Genomic DNA, 16,819 nt, shown 5'->3' on the forward strand with positions numbered 1-16,819 from the left:
TTTAGTCCAAAAGGAGAAGGAATAAAATCCTGCACGTACTGTATGAAGGTTTATTAGCTTAATAATCTTGAAGAAAATCCCATGTTCTTGTAAAAATAATAATAATAATAATAATAATAATAATTCTGATCCAGTTTAAAAGGACATTGCTAAAATATATTTGATAAAAATAAAATCTTTGGAGTTGAGAGGGTAAAAAATAGCATGTGTGTCTTTAATGCTCCACAGATGAAGTTCACTGGGGATCATAAAGGATGTGCAATATGTTTAATAAGATGGACAATAGTAATAAAAAAAATACTTGTATTGTTCTGGAAATTAACTGCACCTTCATGTCACAACATGATGGAAACTTTAAGCTGCGATTAAAAGCATGGCGACAAAATGTCTTTTATATTAAACAATAAAACAAGTCTATGCCCTGCAATACACAAAATATTACCAGGTTTTTTTTGTGTGTGTATTTTCTGGTTCAAATGTCTTAGTACTCATGAAAAAATGCTAAACTTACAAGTAACTTTTCAGCAGGATATAGAAGCTTGTTTTCAGTAAATAATTCCTATTTTTCTACAGGCAGATTATTTCACTTATAACACGGGAAAAATGTCTTGTTAAAAGTGAAACTAGCCCTTTTTCATGTATATTAAGAAATTATTGACTTAAAACAAGCTGCTATATTTTGCTGAAAAGTTACTTGCAAGTTAGTTTTGTCTCATTCCAAGTGTTAAAAGATATTTGAAGTAGAAACTAGACCAACAATACTTGGTAAGATTTTATGTTTGTGCAGTGTATTCAAATGAAGCAACAGGAAAACAGCAACACAAAATACAGTGTGTGTTTATGTGTGTGTGCGTGCGTGTGATGTTACTGACTGTAAGGCAGGAGAAGAAGATGATCTCCTTCCGTACCTGTTTGGTTCTCCAGGTCTTTGTCCTCCAGGGAGGACAGGGTGTCGTCGTCCCCGTCCAGGGACGCCTCGCTCTCCGTGTTCTGATTGGCCAGAGCCTGGCTCCTGATGGACTGCTTCAGGATGTCGTCCTCGGACGCTGAATGGGGAGGACAGAGAGTTTCTCTTCTTATTCAGCTCATGCTGTGGCGTTTTGGTGGAGAACGCTGCAGCTCTGGCTCGGCCGCGTTGCTCACAGTCACACATGGAGAGCTTTTAGCTTATTGTTATTAATCAGAGGGACAAACACGCTGCGCTCTATTGCACAACGCAGCCTGACGGAACGCAGACATTCATCTGAGGCTCGAGTCTTGCAAAAGTAAAACTGAGCGTAATGTTTTGGGGTTTTTTTCTAAAACTTTTTATGGAAAGCTTCATTCCTCTCGGTGGAAGTAAAACACATCAACAAAATGGACGTCTAATCGAGTGTTTGCAACTTTTTAGACCTAAAAAGAAAAATGCAGGGAAATGCGTTCATTTCAGTTTATAACCCAGACAGTTTTTCTACATCAGCAGATCAGTTTTCACACCTATCGTCATGACGACGGGGGACAGCAATGCCTGCTGCTGGTTCAGACCAACGTCAAGCTGACATGTAAATGCGACATCCAAACACACACGCCCACGCACACACGCGCCAGTTATTTATCCAATCCCCATTTAAACAAGATGAACAGATTAGGACTTGAGCTGCTGATCAACAATCTGCAAACAGTGGAAAAGAGTGGCATGGCGGACGGGACGGCGCGAGGCGATTGGCTGGAGAGCCTGCACTGTTTGTAAACACGCAGCCCGTAACGCAGCTGCTAATCCCCGCGTTCTGGTCGAGGGAGCGCCTCGGCGGAGTGAGTCGTCAGAAAATCCCGGGGATTTCTCGTCATCACCTGAGACGGAGAGGAGCAGCCAGACTCGAGGAGCCGCCGCAGGAAGCGGGGCCTTGTCATGGAAAATATGCAGCTCACTGATATTTAGAATGGCCTTCCTGTAATTAAGCCTCCCTGGAGGATTCTTTAGTTAGCGGCAGTGAAATTACTACCAGCTCTCCTAATATGTACCACATGCCTTTTGTGTTTGTGCCACGCCAAGTGGACAGAAGAGTTGTTAGAAGAGCTGGAAAAAAAAAAAAAAAACACCCAAAAAACAGGCAGCGGGACGGAACTTTAATGCACCGTCTATTAACTCGCATTTTAATACTAAAACGGGAGTCGTCACATAAAAATAAAACTCTGATGGGATTCAAAACAGGCACTGATGGCCTTCCATAGAAATGTTGGGAGGGAATTTTATGGAATATTAAACAGCGTGTCACAAACCATGAAGAAATAAGTTGTTCCTTTTAACTACATAGTTCAAGAAATACAAACGTAACATCCTGTCCTCTAGATTCTCACAATGAAGCATTTTGTTTCCGTTTTCTCTTTTGTACAGTTTATTATTAAAAATGAAACTTCACTCAAATCTTATTCAATTTTATACATTTGACATTTTATTTACCTATTTTAATTGACTTTCTCACTTTATATTTTTTACTATTTTAAACTTTTTTACTCTTTTAGAAACTCTTTTACTCTATTTTAATCTTGGTTGGGTTTTTTTTATTTACACTACTTCGACCTGAATTATTTTTCTAATTTAACCATTATTTTAGAACAGAAATTTTGTATCTTTTTTTATTTCACTCTAAATTTATTTTTTTTAAATTCCTGAATTTGTTGAATACATTTTCAAATTAACATTTTCTCTATTCTGTTAACAGTTTTGTTTAATTTTATTTATTTGGCTAGACTTTATAAATAGATCTCTCTCTTTCTCTATCTGTGTGATATACAAATATGTATATATATATATATATATATATATATATATATATATATATATATATATATACATACACACACAGAGAAATAGGTGTAGTTATACACATATTATAGTTTTGTATCTTAATCTTTCGAGCGTCTATCAAACACTCAGCAGCTTGACTTACAGTATTAAATTCAGGAAGTAAAACACAAAAATTATGAAAAAGCAAAATCCTGACTGGCAGATTGCAAATATTTCTACTTTAAAACAAAAACAAACGTAATCAAGTGACTTCAGCAGCACCAAGCTTTCCGCCCAGAACTACCTGCTCGGTCCACTCAAGCATGCATGGCCGCGGCAATTAAATTGTCAGAATTAACAAATTTGTTTTTAACGGGAGCGCGGCCAGCAGTGTGGTCATGAGGCGAGTATTGATTAGCAGAACAGAGACATTAGTCTTCAGGTATTTACTCTGCCACCTCTGCTACACGGGCCCCATACCAGACCGAATCAATCCCCGGAAAAAAAAGAAAATGCTTCTCTCCAGCCATAAATACAGAGCAGCCTACTCTAGTCCACCGGCAGCCACACGCTTCCCTCTGGAAGTCGACTTGGCTCAGAATGAATGACAGCAGTTTCTTCCCTCTTTAACACAGGCAGCAGAACGTTCGCAGTCTTGGTTTTCTTTTTTCTTTTTTGTTTTACACAGAGTTCGGATTGTGTTTAAAATATAAACGCGAACAGCCTTCTAATTTTAGCACAAAATTTGATGTGTAGCCAGCTGACCGAGGGGGTCTCCAGCATCTCTGGGATATTTTCTCAGAGAGTTAGCCCCCCCCCCCCCCCCCCCCACACACCCCTCTGCAGCTGATGAATATAATTACAGCCAGATACGACCTCTGTGCTCCGTGTGAAAACCCAGTCCCGCGTTCTCCTCTGGAGCAGAACTTCCGTAACAAATGTCGGGTCGGCTAAAAACAAGACGAAAGGTTACATCAGAAAATGGATGCCGTCAGAGCTTCGGTGTCACCGAGTTATTCTAATAATATATTCCCACAGTTTAGTCACACAGTATTCCCTTACAAGGCTTGGCCACTCGGCAACTGGCTGCTGGCTATTTTTACACAATATGAGTCAGGGATAGGAGATTTTTCTTGCATTAATTTGTCTTGTGCCACCGATAGATGAATTCATGACATCGGCTTAAGTTATTCGGAATGAAATCAAACCAGCGGCGCGGATGGGAGCCTGCAGGGGGACCCTCAACTCGTTTTCCTCTTCAAAAAAAAAAAGCACTAATGGGAGAATGAGTGGGATGTCTGAGCTCGGTTACGAGTTGGCTGGCGGGAAACATGAAGAAACTGTATGGGAAGTTGAATTCAGCAGCAGGGGAAGAGCGACCTACAGCTGCACTGGAGCCGTTACTGCAGGACCAGGAGCCTCCCAGGACCCTGAGGGTCCCCAAAACTTATTGCCTCTAAATCATTTTCTTACCGGCTGTTGTCACACCTGCCGTTCATCTCTGGAGAAGACGACACGTAAGGAGGGACGTGCAGGGGAGACGAATAAGTCCTGTTCAGTGCAGGATAATTCAGGGTAGGATAGGCCCACCCTGACTGTAGCGGGGTTTCCATTAACCATAAAATTGAGCAAACTGAAACTACAAAAAAGTTTGCTTAATGGAAACATTCAAATAAAAATAAAGAAAATCTAATTTTTAATATGTTTTTGTGGTAGGAGGAGGTGGCTTTTCAACCGTATGGAAATATTTTGCAAAACTTTCTTTCGCATCGCACAAGTCACGTGATCACGGATGTTACTACTGGCAGAAACGATGAAGAAGACGACAGGAAGTGGTAGGAGGATGACTGATTGTTTTTTTTCATGCAATGTACAGCTGGCTCCACCAGAGCTCTCTCAGCATCACACAGTTCATAAAAAGTTGTCTTGATTCCAACGTGTTGAATCCAGAACTCTTCTGTAAAATGGCCGACTACAGTTTCCCCATACATAGAGGCTTGTCGCTCCAAGCGCCCGATTAAGATGCCAACATCTCCTCTGATTGGCTGATATGATGAAAGCTAGCGCTATGGTTGAATTATGAATATAGCTCAGTGAACTGTTTACACCCGTTGCTCCCATGAGATTACCCATTACTAGTGCTGTGTTCCAGTGCTGGACAGTAATGGAGTACATTTACTTGAGTACTGTACTTAAGTATATATTTTGAGTATTTTTATTTACTTGAGTATTTATGTTTTGGAAAAATGTATGACTTTTGACCACGACCTTTCTAGAAAGTTTGTTGTTACACATTCTTTTTGGCTCAGCTAGCTGCTGCCGTTTCTCTTTACAGAAATGCGATTGGACACAAGCTACCCTCCTCACAAGAAGGGGAACCAATCACAGTCGCCTCTCACATCTGGGATTTGGAGTTACATCATCCTTGTTAAGAGTTTTTACAGGTGGTGTCGAATTTTTGTAACAGAGCGGTACTACTGTACATGTCAATACATCATCAGGTGGGTTCAGCAAGTCTCTGTAAAAGTCCTCAGAAAACAATACAGCAATGTATTGATTTTAGAAAATGTCATTTGTATTTTTAAATACTAATGTATTTTCAAAAGTACCTCAGTACTTTAACTTTCGAAAACTTTTGTCCAAGGAACCTTTACTTGTAGTTGAGTAAGATTTGACAATAGTGTCAACACTTTTGAGTACTTTGTCCACCCCTGGAACAATTTCACTCATTTAAAATACATTTTTTGTTATATTTGAATATCTCTGTTTGCACAGTTTTTATTTTCAAATATTGCAAGTGGTCCTTTTTTAAAGCACAACTGCGCATGTCCATTATTGGTGTGCGATCCTCATATTTCTATCCGATAAGTAAATATTTTGGTATCGGCTAAGATCGCTGATACCAATACTTTTTATTGTGGTTCAGTATATGAAACTTCCGACCTTTAATTGGTTTGTCTTTTGAATTATTTTTGTTAAATCATAGGGTTGCATTTATAAGTGTCTACAAAATACTTCAATAACATTAACATAACAGAAAAATAAAATGTGTGCATTTTTCCTAAATAAATAAACAAGCATAAAGAAAAATTTTCAAGATATAGTCAAAAAATTATAATACAAAAAAAAAAATAAAACACTTTAAGTAGGAATCTCAAACTTAAATAGCAATCTTACCACACTAATATTAATCGGATACCAATATGGTATCAACATTGTAAATATATTGGATCGATTCGCCCACCTCTGATGCACATTATGTACAAAATGGATCGTAATGCGCTATTTCTAATAACTGAACAGTATTTTATGTTGTCACTATGTTCTTTTATTTTAGTTGTATTTTAATACTCTTGTGTTTATTTGCCTTGTTTACCTGCCACTTTGCTGCTGCTACACCTAAAGTTCCCCACTTTCCATCATGCTACATGCTATAATACTGTTCTGCCAAAGTGCATTCAACAGGAAGTTAAATTTAGTCTTTGTTTTGGAGGAGAAAATTAAAACAAAGGGTCTTGTATATGAGGCATGTTTGTAACTTCATATGTTTTGGCAAAACAAGACTTGAAAACTCCACCAGTCCTTCAAATTCATTAGAAAAAATACAAAATAAAAAAATTCAGGGAATTTTAAAAGCTGGACACGAATGTTGAATAAAGATGAGCAGTTAAAAAAAACAACAACATTTGAATTTATTCTCGACTACCACCAGTGTTTGGTTGGTGTTAGTACACTTGAGTATATCTGTGCTACTCCTCAGTCACACAAACATAACACACTGCTTCCTGCGGGGCACTGAGGCCACGCCCCCAACACGCGCTGGATATTCCTCCATCACAGAAATAAATGATTTCTACAACCATGGACTATTGACACCACAAAGCTGAGCCACAACAGTGACGAAGATACACAGACATCCCCCCCCCCAATGCACGCACCCAATATATAGAGTATAGTAAGATTTAATGACGTTATTAGGTGAATGCATGAAATGTATTATTAAAAATATCACACACATTCATTTTGTGACTAAATGAATGATTTATTTATATTTAGATATCACTTTTTTTTTCATTCTGTTTTTTTTAAAGATCCTCAATTTCTAGATAATTCCCAAGAAAATCCACATCAGTTCCCACAACGTTCATGTGAAGTTCTCAGTTTGGAACGTTTCCAAACCGACCCAGCTACACTGAAAGTTTCTGAAACTTCTCTTCCCATTTGCATACGCTGATGATATTGGCTCTAAAAACAAAATCTTACCAAACAATGGTAGTCTAGTTTCAAGTACAAATATCTTCAAATAAGACAAAACTAACTTAACAATTCCTTTTCAGCAACAAATAAAAGCTTGACTATAATTACTGATGAAAAACACTAGTTTCACATCATAACATTTTTCCATGGTTAAAGTGAAATATTCTACCAATGGAGCTAGACCAATGTAATTAAAAGCTCCTAACTCTTGCTGAAATGTTAGACAAAAGTTAGTTTTGTCTAACTTACAAGTACCTGAGATATTTGCACTAGAAACTAGAGCAAAAATACTTGGTAAGATTTTATGTTTTTGCAGTGCATCTTAACCCCAGCAAAACCAAGGTAACTAGATTTGGTCCTACAAAAAAACCTAAACTTTATCTTCTCTAGTTTTTCCCGTCTTGAACAGTGGCTAAAAAAAATTTGCCTCCGTGTTGCATCATAACCACAATGAAAAGGGAAACACAAAGTCAAGGCTGTGTTCGGTTGTTGGGGGCGACATTATTGTGGAATTGCTTCTTGATCGTGGGAGTTTTTCCACTTGAATAAATGCAGCCAAAACCAAAGGTGAGATTTTCTCAGCTTTTCTGTGCGAGTTAACGCTACAGAAAAAAAAAAATAAATAAACGATCAAATTGTTTTAAGAGCTTTCACACCTCTTCCAAATGCTGCCGCTAAACACGGAGATTCGCTCCAGGCTAACGTGACGAATCCGACGACGGAAAGGGGCGGATTTCCGTCGTCACACACACACACCGGCCCGGTGTGCGTGTGCGTGTGTGTGTGGGGGGGTGTCCCCCAATATAACCTTTATTTAGATGGGAAATAAACAGAGCAGGGAGAGAGATTTCTACTAACCACCAGTATCAGCTGCTACGCGGCCGCAGCAAGCGGGTAAACAAACGTCTTCCATTCTAACACCCGATGACTCATAATCCAGTGAATTAGGCGAACTTGAGAGTAGGCTTAATTTATGTGAAATTCAAATGTGGGTGTTTTACTGTGTGTTGTGGAACAATAAATCTTTTATAGCAACAAGAGGGACTAATCTTTATTAGCTGGTACCTCGTTGCGATGCGGTGGAGGGGGGGCGGGGCAGAGCGCACAGTAAATTCAGACGTAGAGGAGCTGGACTGACCGTGTTCGGCGGCCGCTTTGAGCGCCGCTTCTGAGTGACTGGATCCAAACGGGTTCCTGACGAAGCGCCGTCGTCTCCTTAAATCGTCCTCCCAGTAGTCCAGGCGCCAGAACTCCCTCGGCCGGCTGCAGCGAGACAGAGGTTGCACATGTGTTAGCAATTACCAGCCAGCATGGTATAGCAGGCCCTGCATTAGCACTTGGTCGGAACAGGCATGCATAAAGCCTGCATTGTGTTTGGACTTTTTTTTTTTTCTTTCCCCGTTTTTTTTTTTTTCTCCTCACAACCCTCAAGATCCTGTCTTCAAAAACATTCACCCTGTGCATGCTGGGATGGCGAGCCATTGCAGGCTTTTGACAATGACTCCATCTCCATCTCTGAGGTAAAGGTGCCCCCCCCCACTTCCCCGTCTTCCACCCTGCGGCTGTTTCCGAGGAGACGGACTGAGTGAGTGGGCACCATCACAGTTGAGTGAACACACGACATCGTGGTCATTTCCCACACGCGTTTGTGGCACGCGCTTCCATTCTGGGTTCATTTCGGGCCCAGCAGGACACCTCTTGTCAGGATTCATGGCCGGCAGGAGAAGGAGAAGGCCATTACTGACATGGAGGGAGAGAGGGAGGTGGGTGCGGGGGGGGGGGGGGGGGGGGGGAGGCCGGCTTGCACTACCAATATTAATCAATGTCTGTGGCCTCAATTTTTACTTGCAGCTTAGATCTCCCTTTTTAACCAGAGTTAGTCAGAAGGAAAAGGCTCTCAGCTAGGGGAAAGCGTTGACTCGTTTGGGATTGTGCAAGCATTCTTATCACTTGTTTGTTTTGAGTGTGAAAAAGGATATTCATTATACTTTCAACAGCCGACAAAATAGGATTAAACTTTGATGTAGAATCTTCTTAAATGTATGTAACCAAATGACACAGTCAAGGTTAGGAAGGAAGAACATTCAAGTCTCCTAGCCTGTTTAGCTGTGTATCTGTTAAAGGGGAAGTATTACGTTTTTTGCAGCCACATAATTACTTGATTATGCCTTAAAGTGATACTATGTTGCCTTCAGTTGTTAATAAAATGCTACATATATCAAATATGACTTAAAAGAAATTTGACTTTGTAGCCTAAAGGCTTGAAATTGGGCCTCTGTCTAAGAAATTCCTGCTCTTTCTGAAACTCCGCCTTCAGGAAGTCGTCACAATATGTCTCCTCAATTAACCCTTTAACAACGTTTTTGCCAGCGTCGCACTGAGAAGTAGCTCCTATAATGAGCACAGCAGTTCCACCAGGTGTTTGCTAACTGCTGCTGGCTAGTCTGAAGGAGCCGAGCAGGGCAGACCTCTGCTAAACAATGATTATGTTCAAAGTCTTACTCCAAGTTGTCTTGAAGTATCAAATATCTGTAGCAAGTACATCTTAATATTAATTAAACATGCAAACTGATGCATTTTAGTGCTTGCTACATTAGAAATAAAAATACATATTTGTGTTCCAAGAAAAATAAAAATAGATTTTCCCTCAAGTATTGAATTTCATTATGAGTCAGGCAAGGCTTTCGTTGGTCTTTGTGACTTCGCTAACGCCTGTGTATCGCTGAGATTCTTTTATGTAATTGAGAGGTCAAGCAGAAAGAAGAACATTCTTGTAGAGAAGGAAGTTATGGAGGAGTTTAGTGTAACATTTGAAAATGCAAAGAATCTGATGAGGAGGAGAAAGGATAATTCATCATGGTGACCCCCAAGAGGAGCAGAGGAAAGAGTGAGAATGAGAAGGGTGTATACGTATATTTAAAACCATCTGTGAGGGCGTGCCGTGGTGGCGTAGGGGTTAGCGCGACCCACATTTGGAGGCCTCAAGTCCTCGACGCGGCTGTCGTGGGTTCGACTCCCGGACCCGGCGAAGTTTACCGCATGTCTTCCCTCCTCTCCTACCCCCTTTCCTGTCAGCCTACTTTGTAAAAAGGGACTCTAGAGCCCACAAAAAGACCCCCTGGAGGGGTAAAAAAAAAACAAACATCTGTGAAGTCAGAAAAATAAAAAGCTCTGAGGTTCACTGTATGTTACATTGAGCGCTGAATATCGGGGCTCAGAATGTAATTTCAATATGAGGATGATTTGTAAAATTTTAGTTTTAGGGAAGCAAGAAGACGTGAGCTGTTCATTTTCTCAACAGGACAGCTTCAATCTGGTTGTTTAGTTATCAGAAGCATGATGTGTTACAGCCAAGAGGGACGTCTGAGGCCAGGTTTGAGCATAATTAACATTTATTTTATTTTTAAATGTGCTACCTTTCCACAGAAAAAAATGTATCACTAATTTCTTGAACGTTGCAGGACACAGATGGAAGACGTGAGCGGTTTTAGGCATCACAACAAATAGCAAAAATGAGCAGTTAGAGCTGACAGTCCCAGATGTTGCCGGTAGTAACATCTGGTTGTTGATCACGTGACTCTTGTGAGGCAAAAAAACGTGTTTCCAAAAAAAAACGTCCGCCAAAACTTTTTCTTTTCAAAATGGTCGTGTTTCCATTAAGCAAATTTGTTTGCAAAATGTTGAATTGTGTAATTATATGGTCAATGACAACACAGCTAGAGCAGCTAATCACCATTAGTGTGTTAACGCAGTGTAATGTGCTTTGGACTCCTCTGACTTGATAAAATGTTATACAAGGAAAAACTGCAGCAGAAGAAACCCAGTTCAATTGCGCAAATTGAAATTACGAAAGAAAAGTTAAATTCATAAAAACATGGCAATTTCGAAAAACCTGTTGCTATGATGAGGTGGGTTTTCAACCATATTGAAGGAGAAGTATTTCGCAAAACTGCAACAGGAACACTTTTTTCGCATCACAGAAGTCAGATGATGGAACAACCGGATGTCCCTAGTGGTGGATCGTCGGAGAAGACAACATGAAGTAGTGGTAGAATGATGGCTTGTTTTTGTTTTTTTTTCCAGACTATCTGCAGCTTACTCCACCAGAGCGCTCACAGCATCACACAGTTCATAAAACGTTGCGCGTCATTCCAACGTGTTGAATCCATAGCTCTTCTGAAAAATAGCCAACCAATTTCCCCAAAACGGCGCACGCGTAGCCGCTCCCAGGTAGGCGGGGCTTGTCGCGCCAAACGCCTGAAAAAGACGCCAACGTCTCCTCTGATTGGCTGACAAATGATGAGCGATAGTGTCATGGATGAATTGTTTCATGTAACTGTTCACATCTGACGCCGGCCTGAGTTTTAACGACTTATCGCATGAACAAGCTTATTCACATATGATTTTAATTCCATTTCTTATTCAACGGAAACATGAAATTGTGTTTTTCCGACATTAGCAGAAGGAGATGTGCGCACATTTGTAATGGAAACGCAGCTACAAAATGATCAAGCCGAGAGCAAGAAAATGAAAATATTCTAAACCTGTCCGCCTGATGAATCAAAATCTAAACAAAACGGAGGACCCAAAATGAAAAGAAAAGCTGGTATGTTAAGTGGAATGAGGCGCAGAGGTGGAGGGAGTGCAGAGGTGTGCGCAGGACCAGATTTCTGCTCGGTGACAAAGACCGTGCTCCGTGTTCGTCTGCGATAGTCTCAGAACGCAAACAGCCAATTCATCATCCTGCCCACCGTCGGTATTCATCTATGAAAATAATTATCGAGGCCGAGCACAGAGTGGCTCTGCACTGAGGCGGCGCTCGCATCGCCTCGCACGAGGTGGGGAAACGTCCGACTCGCACAATGCACAATAATCCATCAGGGTGGAGTAATTAGTTGCAGGGGGTGATGGGAGTTGGAAGGGGGGGTATCACCTCTGCCAGCTTTATTCATCCAGCTGGCTGAGACCAGGCAACAGAGGAAGTCCTAATGATGAGGTGCCAGCAGAGGTGGACGACAGCAAGAGATATCCGCTCATCAACCCCCCCACCCTACCCCCACCCCCCGATGAGAGGAGACCGCTGTAAAAAAAAAAAAGAACGGCCAGCGCTCCACAACCCCCCGCCCTGCACACCCAGTGTGTTTCCACAAAGATAATAAATTATTCAGAGCCCAGGGATTCCTCAGTACAATTTATAGACGTACTATTCTTCAAAATAACAACTATTAAAATAACAAAAGGGGCCGGCGTTTGTGTTCCAGCTCACACCAGCCACTTGTGTAATTAGTAATTAGTTGGGTCATAAATGGTGTCTGGTAAAGAGGGGAGAGGTGAGGGGGGCTGTTGATGAAAGCAGGATTATTCAATGAATTAAATTATCATGGGGAAGTTACTTTTAAAGGTGGCCTACTATGTGTCCCTGAACAGGTTAATGTTGGTCCATACAAAATATGTTCATCACATTTTTTGCACAAATTCATTCTTTGATAAAAGAGATTTTAGTCTATTTTATGCTTCTTTCAGAATGAGCTGATTTTAGGGCATCATGTCACTTTAAATCTAAAAAAGTGGCTGCTGGCCACGCCCCCCCTCCCAACTCAAGGTTTACACTTGCACATAAAGTGGTACATCTTTGAAAGACAGAAGTGGAGCCTCCTGTACAACCAACAGGAACGCAGCAAGTGGTTCCTGGATGGTAAGTCAACAACAAAACACTTGTCTTTTCCAGCAGCCATTGTATAGTGGCAAATCCAGCTGAGCAATCGTGTTGGAGCACCGCTGGGGTTGCTAGGTAACAGGCAGTGCCTGCTGATTTGCAATGCCACATTCCAGAGGCTCGACGTCAACGCTCTTCTTTGCTTTGGGGTTGTAAACTGTTCACAAAGAAGTCTGATTGAGGTCGCATTTAATTAGTAGAAAAAATATAGATTTCAACAAAAAACAAGACCTGCTGAGTTAGTGTAGACAGAGAAGCCTTCCCAATGTTTAAATCACTTGTGAGGTGGGTCACTACGCCAGTTTGCTGTTAAAGAAAAAATATTTATAAGAATCTTATCTTTTCACAGTTGTAACTTTTTTTTTTTAATTGTCCTTATTCTAGAAAGTTTTTTACTCCAGTATCTGTAAGTAGTATGTAAAGATTTTAATCCATGACCAGTGAGAAGTACAAAAACAGCACAGTTCATTCAACTACAGCTGCATTCAACAAAGAGCTGAAGGGTTCTGTTGCAGACATCTCGGTACCGGAGCTTCAGGGACACGATTTGACTGGTCGCCTTGGCAACAGAGGGATCCTCAGAATGGCGTGTATGGTTTTAAAGTTATGGCTGATTCTGTTTCGGCAGCGTTGCCGGCGCATACGTGATAACATGACCTTTATCATGCCGAACAGGACATGCAAAGCGGATAGGCTTTCATATATCACCACAAGCGGCTGCACTTTGGCACAAACAACCATTCATAACCTTTCTGCTAAATTAATTTGGGCACAGTCATTGAGAGCTGCATATGCGCCGGAGATTTTACCTTCCTGCTTATTTGATATTAATGCCAGTTTCTACTGGCAGCCCTCAAATCGCTCAAACGTTGCCGCTATATCTCCCACCGACCCCCCAAAGATAATTTTGCTTTGATTTGCATAAACCATGTGTTTAGAAGAAACGGGTGCAGTAGCCGACCGGGGATTTGTCATGTTGAGGCGCCGGGAAGCCAGAGCGCTGGCTCTTTGTCAAAACCGTGGCAGTGATGGCTTCAGTCTGATCTCTGGGCTCAAATTAAAATGAAAACGGGACCAAACAACCGTCCCGCTGAAACGCTTTGGCGTGATTAAGTCGTGCAGGGGAGGGGGGAGTGATTTTCTGCGTGTGCGCTAATGCCTATCCTTCCTACTCCAACGAGGTGAGCAGGAGCCCATCTACATGAGTTAATTCACCTCGGCTAATGTTGTTTACAAGATTCAGCCGAGGTGATCCCGGGGTCAGAGAGGAGGAAGCGTTTCCATCTTTGCCCCCGCATCCTCTCTGTTAATCAGAGGAACAACTTATTTAATGAGTCCATTTCTCATTTTTGACCTAAAAGCAAAGGTAGATCCAATATTTAATAAAAAATGATAGCAGCACCGCATGAAAATTACTGATACAGGGACTCTGTTTTTATGGAAGGTACGACTAAAAACAAGGATGCCTGAAACTGAAAATGCAACATGTTCACTCGCTGCGTTTCCATGGCAAATGTGTGCAAAAATAAAAAATTTCACAACAGCGGTTTAGTTTTGTTTATTTAGGAGGCTCAATCTTGCAGATGTCCACACATCACTTCATTACATCGTTATATTGTATTTTTATGTTATTAAACGGAACAGTTGGCATTAATTTCCAGAGTTGCGCATCACATAACTCAGTTCTTTTCTGAACCGTAGTTCTAACTTTTGGTAAAACCCATCTCTCTTTGGTAGCGTGCCTAGTCAAACGAAAATGTGTATTTTGACAAAACAACATATTTTTGAAATAAAATCACAGGTGCTCTAGTGTGAACGGTATTTCTGAAAAACGAGTGTTGAGTAGCTTCATCCATCTTCAACAGAAAGTCATCCTGACATCTCAGGTATTTTTCTAACTCTTGGAGAGTAACGGCAACGAGCTGCTCTACTTTGAATAACTCGAAGTTCACTTGAAGTTGCAGTGATTATATTAAATTAAAATATGCAGTTAAAATCTCAAGAATAATTTTATTAAAAAACATGCCTCGACGTCATCCTCCTACCACTTCCTGTTGTCTTAACATCCGGTTGATCGCATGACTTGCGTGACGCGAAAAGAGTGTTTCCGTTGGAATACACATTTACATCATCCTAGCACAAAACCTTCTTGTCAAATAATGCACGCTTTTCAGAAATTGCTTCCATTAAGCGAATTTATTTTCATCATTTCAATTTGCGCAATATAAGGTCAATAGGAACCCAGCTACCTACAGTTTCCAATTACATCAAATTTATTAACATTTCTCAGAAAACAATAGAAGTTAAAAAAGAGAAAGTTTCATACTGCCCGTCTGCCTCCTCAGCAGCTGGTACAGACCCGGGTCCTCCCACAGAGTTGCGCTCCCAAATGAAATAACGCCCATCAAAGGCCTAATTACCTTCGCATGAAGTTTCCAATTAGCGGTGATTATACCAAGTGTAGATCTTACAACAAAAGCAGACCATTAAACAGTAATTATATCTGATTATATGAGAGGGAGGGGATAGATGTTGCGTCGGACGGTTTTCATTCCGGGGGAAAGCGAAGCGTCGTTCCACCGCGCCGGCCGACGGACGCCATTTGTATTTTTGATGAAGACACATTTTTCCTGTGATTTTGACAACGAGCGTGCGAGGACATTCATCACCGGCGCGGCGAGGTAATGAGGCCATCCGCCAGACCGGGGTTGCATAATTCTGCCATTACCGGCCCATTGCAATATTCCTCTGACCTCTAGCTTTCAGTGCTGATCTTGAATCCTGTGACAAATCTAGAACCGCTACACTACGCTACCACAAACTACGGCCGGAAAGGTAAGCGGTGCTCAAGGTCAGATAAGACTGGGTAGAGGGGAAGAATGTTTCTGTCTGAAGATCCCAGTTTTCAAATCAAACCTGGAAAAATTTAAAATAAATAAAAAATCCTCCTAAGGCTCTAAAGTTCAATGGAATTGAATGGATTCTATAAACCTCTCATCCAAGCTACTGTAAAGTGCCTGACGATAACACTCAGTAAGAATATTAAGTAAATTTAAATAATGTAGAGAATTGAACTTTAGTAGCAGTTTAAATTTTAGGATTGTTTTCCAAAAGAAAAAAAAGGGGGGAAAAGGGGAAGTTTAAGGCTAAACTTGAACTTCTGATTCGGCTATCTACACTTGGAGCTGAACCTGACCCCAAATACACAGACAGGTCCATCTAAAGCAAATCCAGAACACAAGCTGAAGATGAACGACTAAAAGACGATCATCACAATGCTACGCATGTGACTTTTCTGCGTGGACTTCTCTGCGTTAGCTGCAGAACAAAGTGCTGGGTTCTAAAGATAAAGGTGATTCCCTCTGCACGCCCTTTCTCTCTTTTTTTTTCCCCCCCTAATGTTGAAAGTAGCAAAATAAATGACCTGCTGGTCTCATGGTGTAATTACAATGGCTGGAAGCATACCAATCTATCAAGAGGAAGGAGAAGGGGGGGCGCTGACATGCTGCAAAGGGGTTAGTCAAAGGAGATAGCCTTTGACTAACTACTGGCCCTGAACAATCGATACCGGCCACGTATTGCATCCAGGCGGAAAAGAGAAAGAGATGGGAAAAAAGAGAGCTCTAAAAACTTCCCAAACGGCTTTTCATTCAGATATTGATCAGCAACCCTTTATCGTGACCTTGTTCCACCGAGCCATATACTTTAAGGCAATATGAAACTCATAAATCTGATAGTAGCTGCAGAATCCCGGCTGGCGGTGAAGCGGCGAGGCGCGGAGGTGTGATGGTGTAATTGGTCTTTTTCCTTTTTTTTTGGGATGAGAGGCATGCTTCCATGCTTCATCACCAATGTTCCATTACAACTCCAGGTGTAATGGAGAGGAGAACGGACCAATAGATAACAGGAAGCAAGGAGACAAAGCTACAACACACTGGAGGTTCTGGGAAAATGATCTGCTCCTTTGGAGATTCAAGCTGCTTATGTTTCAGATCATTAAAAAAAAAATATCTGACTAAGCTAGTCTGAGTCTGACAACTTGAATCTCTGATTTGGCTTTGACTAGGCCTCTCCAAAAC

At 41.2% G+C, this 16,819-nt stretch overlaps 1 protein-coding gene across 7 annotated transcripts in view; it reads right to left on the minus strand.

Moving 5' to 3' along the window:
• Nucleotides 1-16,819, minus strand: part of lrba (LPS responsive beige-like anchor protein) — a 233,153-nt gene that overhangs the window by 93,889 nt on the left and 122,445 nt on the right. For all 7 annotated transcript variants that reach the window (XM_023334195.1, XM_023334198.1, XM_023334197.1 and 4 more), the window contains 2 exons: nucleotides 8,163-8,287; nucleotides 909-1,046 (listed from right to left, as the gene is read on the minus strand). In XM_023334195.1, coding sequence (XP_023189963.1) covers nucleotides 909-1,046; nucleotides 8,163-8,287 — 263 coding nt within the window. The remainder of the gene's footprint in view (nucleotides 1-908; nucleotides 1,047-8,162; nucleotides 8,288-16,819) is intronic.

This window comes from Xiphophorus maculatus, chromosome 5 (assembly GCF_002775205.1).
Source record: "Xiphophorus maculatus strain JP 163 A chromosome 5, X_maculatus-5.0-male, whole genome shotgun sequence".
In the NCBI taxonomy this organism is placed as follows: domain Eukaryota; kingdom Metazoa; phylum Chordata; class Actinopteri; order Cyprinodontiformes; family Poeciliidae; genus Xiphophorus; species Xiphophorus maculatus.